At 33.5% G+C, this 5,082-nt stretch overlaps 2 protein-coding genes across 2 annotated transcripts; one reads left to right on the forward strand and one right to left on the reverse strand.

The window, feature by feature from the left end:
• The first annotated feature begins 2,768 nt into the window (after window positions 1-2,768).
• Window positions 2,769-3,873, forward strand: LOC108382613 (translocase of outer membrane 20). Its single transcript, XM_017638986.1, has 3 exons — window positions 2,769-3,022; window positions 3,096-3,174; window positions 3,400-3,873. Exons 1-3 carry the CDS (start codon window positions 2,893-2,895, stop codon window positions 3,710-3,712), a joined length of 522 nt encoding a protein of 173 aa, XP_017494475.1. The 5' UTR covers window positions 2,769-2,892; the 3' UTR covers window positions 3,713-3,873.
• A 169-nt stretch (window positions 3,874-4,042) lies between these two features.
• Window positions 4,043-5,048, reverse strand: LOC108382612 (exosome complex component RRP43-like). Its single transcript, XM_017638984.1, has 2 exons — window positions 4,340-5,048; window positions 4,043-4,264 (listed from the first exon to the last, which is right to left on the reverse strand). The coding sequence occupies exons 1-2, from the start codon at window positions 4,693-4,695 to the stop codon at window positions 4,057-4,059; spliced, it is 564 nt and encodes a 187-aa protein (XP_017494473.1). The 5' UTR covers window positions 4,696-5,048; the 3' UTR covers window positions 4,043-4,056.
• Window positions 5,049-5,082: the final 34 nt, after the last annotated feature.

A 5,082-nucleotide genomic window follows, 5' to 3' on the forward strand; every position in this document is an offset into this window, starting at 1 on the left:
TAGGTCGCAGCGCGAGTATACCCGACGTACTAATAATAATAATAATAGTTTGCACATATGTATGTACATTATGGTTGCCAGATTTTTTATGCGCGAAATCAGTACTTTAGACTTTTTCATGCTAAAAAAATCAGTACTTTTCAGTACATTTTTATTCAAAGCAAAATTATGAATGTAAGTAACAGTAAATAATTTTAAACGGCTAAGTTATTGTTTTTAACAATATTTTGGTATATAAATAAAGTATAGTTCATAAAAAGTAAAAGTGTTATTCATTTTAACATGAGTGTACACATCATTATACACAGGAGCCAATAAATTATTATAAGAATTCGCTAAAAAAGAGTATCTAACTCTATTACCTTGTTTATACCAATGCAAGAACCGTATTAACAAAAAACTGATTTGACTCAACACATATTTCTTTCAAGCATTTATACCTGTGTCGTTAAAGCGCACTCGCAGAAACCGTAGTGAAAAGTAAACAAAATTTTGTTATTTTTATTCGATATTTCTTAAATAATTAATTTGCGCGGTTAACCGAAATGGAAGCGAACAACAATTCAAATTTGTTATAATAATAATTCTAATTTAAAACGGGCTGTGTAAAGAAAACCAGCCTTTTTTCACTTCGCGTCAAATGAGTGATGTGTTTATACCTGTTTTCTAAACGATGTGAGAAATAAAAAAGCGATTTGAAACCAAATTCGAGTCAACACACTTTTGAATTTCTGAGCGTATTGAAAGTTGGTTTAGGCTTCCGTTTTGAATCACAGCGAACTGGGTCAAAGCGCTTTATGTGTCGGTATAAACAAGGTATATGTCTTGTATGCAAAACTTTTTTACAAAGTCAGTAAATTGAGAAAAAAGAGTTGTAAGTTATAGGCAAAAGCCATTCGAATATTGAAATTTATTGTTATTAAACCGAAAGTTATTTTCGACAAAAATTTAAGCCTTCTTTTTAAATAATTTAAGCTCCATCATATTATCGCAACCGGTACGTAATTACCCGGCGATATGCCCATAAAACGATTGATCTCTTTGCTGTATTAATTTCTTGGGGATATCAAACATTATCTAAAACGTGTCAGCTATAATTAAATTATTTTCTTCTTATTTTTTACAATACAGTTCCAACGTTATGTAAAACCCTTAAGAAAATACTAAAGTATGTATTTTGTTTGAATAGAAAATTCAGTACAAATCAGTACAAATTTTAAAGAATCAGGACATTAGCGTACTGATTGACGAAATAAATAAAATCAGTACAAGAGTTGAAAAATCAGTACTGTACTGATAAAATCACTACGTCTGGCAACCGTAATGTACATACATACGCACGTATGTGTGCANAAAGAATCAGGACATTAGCGTACTGATTGACGAAATAAATAAAATCAGTACAAGAGTTGAAAAATCAGTACTGTACTGATAAAATCACTACGTCTGGCAACCGTAATGTACATACATACGCACGTATGTGTGCATAGTTTTTTTTTTTCATTCTCCTGAAAGAGTAAATCGAAAGCCATAAAAATTAACCATTATCAGAAGGGAAATTGCATAAGCTGTGCAACGCGACATCTACATTTCAATTATCACTCCTGCAAATTATGTATGTACATGCTACAATACTATTCTCAGCTAGTCAGGTTATCCGCCATAAAATATGCAAGCATTTTCTTACATAATCAACCAAAAATGTGTATGCTACCAAAACTATAATATCATGTACATCAATATAAAATTTACATATGTATTCTGATTTGGATTTCTCTGTAAGAACGGTTTAAATTATATTTATAGCACTCACGTTATTCTCATATAAAAATCCATTCCCACTTTAGGAACCATTGAAATTTCCTCTAAAAGATTATGGAACGTAAATCTATAAAAAAAAATTTATATTTAGTATTGTTATATTTTTTGTGGCTGTTTGGAAAATTTCTAGCAGTCTTACGTTCTTTACTTGGCACTTTTTTCTCAGCANTTATAAAAAAAAATTTATATTTAGTATTGTTATATTTTTTGTGGCTGTTTTTGAAAATTTCTAGCAGTCTTACGTTCTTTACTTGGCACTTTTTTCTCAGCAATCATTTTATAGTTGCGACGAGCTGCAGTTTTTTCTAAATTTTCTCCATCATCATGGATTTTATATTTAAGCTTAGAAATATATGCTTGTATTTAAGTTAATATGCAGCATTTTTACTTTCTGATACCATATTGTTGATGCTTTTCTAACACCACCCAAACAGGCTGTCCGGGCCACCACTGAGTCTATCTTATAGCGTGAATTTGACTATAGTGGGAGCTTGATGCTAGTCCTCAGCCGCCTCCTTTCACATTTTAACACAAATCAAAGCTACTTGAACACAATTTGCTGCACCATTTCACGCATTTTTGTAGCACCACAAACATTTAGAAAACAATACCCGCTTCATAATTTCAGCTTCTTTCAATTGGAAAGTACTACTACGTCGGTATTAGCGCTTAGCAAAGCGCTTATATATTTTTTTGCCGAAATGCACATTTTAAATTTACATTACCAGAACATTACTGCTAGCGGTCAGCTTTTGCATTAAGGAAAAAAGGAAATTGTCGCACAAACACTGAAATGGCGGCAACTAACAGGGTTGCAAACACGAAGTCCTGTAAGAGGAAAAGGAAACAGCGACTTTCTAAACCTACGACATACCGCCCTGTCACAAATTATCTGCACTTTTGTTAACTTTATAAATTGCGGTATTCGTTGATCTCTGTGTTTCTTTTGTTTCTTCCCACATCGTTCACTCTACCCGTTCTACGTCGTAGCAGGAACGAAAAAGTCAAAATTTTTTGCATTCATATACGAATAAAATATATTAATTTATATTTGAGTGGAAGTCATCAAATATGAATGCAATTAATAAAACGGCGATAGGGATAGCTGCCGGTGTTGCGGGCACAATCTTTATTGGTTATTGCATTTATTTCGACAGCAAAAGACGTGCGGACCCCGAATACAAAAAGAAAGTCCGTGAGCGTAAGTACTAAGTGTAAAGACAACGTGAAGATTGTGTAAATATATGTAGTGTAAAAGACGAAAACTATTTTAGGTCGCCGTCGTAACCGCAAAAATGGAACTGCCGGACGTAGTGGAATTCCAAATCTTAATGACCACGAAGCAATTGAGAGGTAAGGTTTATTAAGCCTTATTTATACTTATGTAATTTTCCAACGTGCTTTTCACATGCATAGCGATAATTCTAAACATGACTTCTTAATAGTGTAGAACTACCAGAGTGTGGAATGTCTGCATGCAATGCGTCATTGGTTTATAACATATATTTTTGTATATACCTATGTTGATATGTGCCTTTCCTATACTAGATTCAAAATAAAACAAAATTTTGCTTTCAGATATTTCCTTCAGGAAATTCAATTGGGCGAAACTCTAATTGCGCGCGGTGAATTTGAGAATGGTGTGGAGCACCTTGCTAACGCTATAGTGGTGTGTGGACAACCAGCCCGCCTCCTGCAAGTACTACAGACTTCACTACCAGCACAAGTATTTGCAATGCTGATTCTTAAAATGCAAGAGTTCGGCAATCGTGCAAATGCTGAAATGAGCGATACACCTAAAATAGTTGCAGCTAACTCGATTGGAGGCGCTGATATTCCTGTTGGGCTTGAAGGTGCCCAATCTTCAATTCTAATTGATGACCTAGAATAGTTGTTGAATATCTGTTGTAATTTCAAGGAAATTTGCTAATATGTAGATGTTCATTTATATGCGTATATTGTTTGCTTATGTACCTAGCTGGAGTGGATAATTATATATGCTTCTATGTACAAATACTTCTTAAACAATTAAAATAAATTTAAACTAAATCATATTGAATAGAAGGATTTTTTCACGCCTTCGTCATGAAGAAATTCATGAAAGGTCCAATCGAGTATAAGAAATGTATGCAAATTGGCAATTTACGTTGAAAAATAAAATTGGAAGTTATTAAATGTTAAATAAACTAGAAAGTTGTCGATACCAATTAAATAAGAAACGTTTAATGGTTAAATTTATTTATTTCTTTTAAAGCTTTTTAACAGGTTTGTGATCTCTTGCTCCCTTTGTACAGCATTTTTTATTGAGTGCTGTATTTCCTTTACCGAAATTGGTACGCCACCACTTTTATGGAATAAACCTACTGTATCTTTATGTACACCCAAATGGAATACAGCGCTTGATATACTCTCCTCCCGATAAGTAGGATCTACCAGCACAACACTAAGAATATTCGTACAATATACATAGTTAGGTAGAGTTACATGGTTTGTAAAGCAGCGATAAGCATATACTCACTTGTCAAACATACTGTATGTGCTAACCACGGGAAAGATATTCAAAGGCAATTCCTTCATTTCATCGCCTATTTCTATTTTCCCACTTTTTTCATCATATACAACTTTAGGCAATTTGAGCGTGCTAAGTGCTGAAGCGCAAGCCAAAATTGAGGCATCGAATACGCCACCATCAACTTCCAAACCAATGATATCTATATAAAGACACCATACAAGCTTGCCAGGGAATATGCACAGATCTTCCAATTTCAGACAATGGGATTCATTTAAAATCCTATATATAAAACATTCCAATATTTCGGCAACATTTTGATTATTACTCGATGCTGCAGCTTTAGAAAACGATGTAAATGACATATCTACATTGGGTACAATGTAGCCAGCTAGTGGTGTAGCTGCACGCGGCTTTGATAACTCTGCGCGTATGCCACATAGAATATTCGAATTTCCAATTTTTGTTGCACTCGACCCTAATGAATGTTGAAATGAGTCAATATTCACGCCAATCGGGCGATATTTATCAAAGGCGCGACCGTCGAGGCGGATATCATTTTCGAGAAAATCACGAAAATGTTTGATGGGATAGATCAATCTGAAATGATAAAAATTTTAAAATAGGTAATACATACTCGGGCATGATAAGTTATAATGGAATGGAAATTTTATACATGAATAAACGAATATGACATAAACTTGTATAATTGGCACAAGTTTTATGGATACAGTTTGATTAGTTTTTTTTTT

This window comes from Rhagoletis zephyria, unplaced genomic scaffold (genome assembly GCF_001687245.7).
Source record: "Rhagoletis zephyria isolate East Lansing unplaced genomic scaffold, Rhagoletis_zephyria_1.1 Rzeph_scaffold_27799, whole genome shotgun sequence".
Taxonomy (NCBI): Eukaryota; Metazoa; Arthropoda; class Insecta; order Diptera; family Tephritidae; genus Rhagoletis; species Rhagoletis zephyria.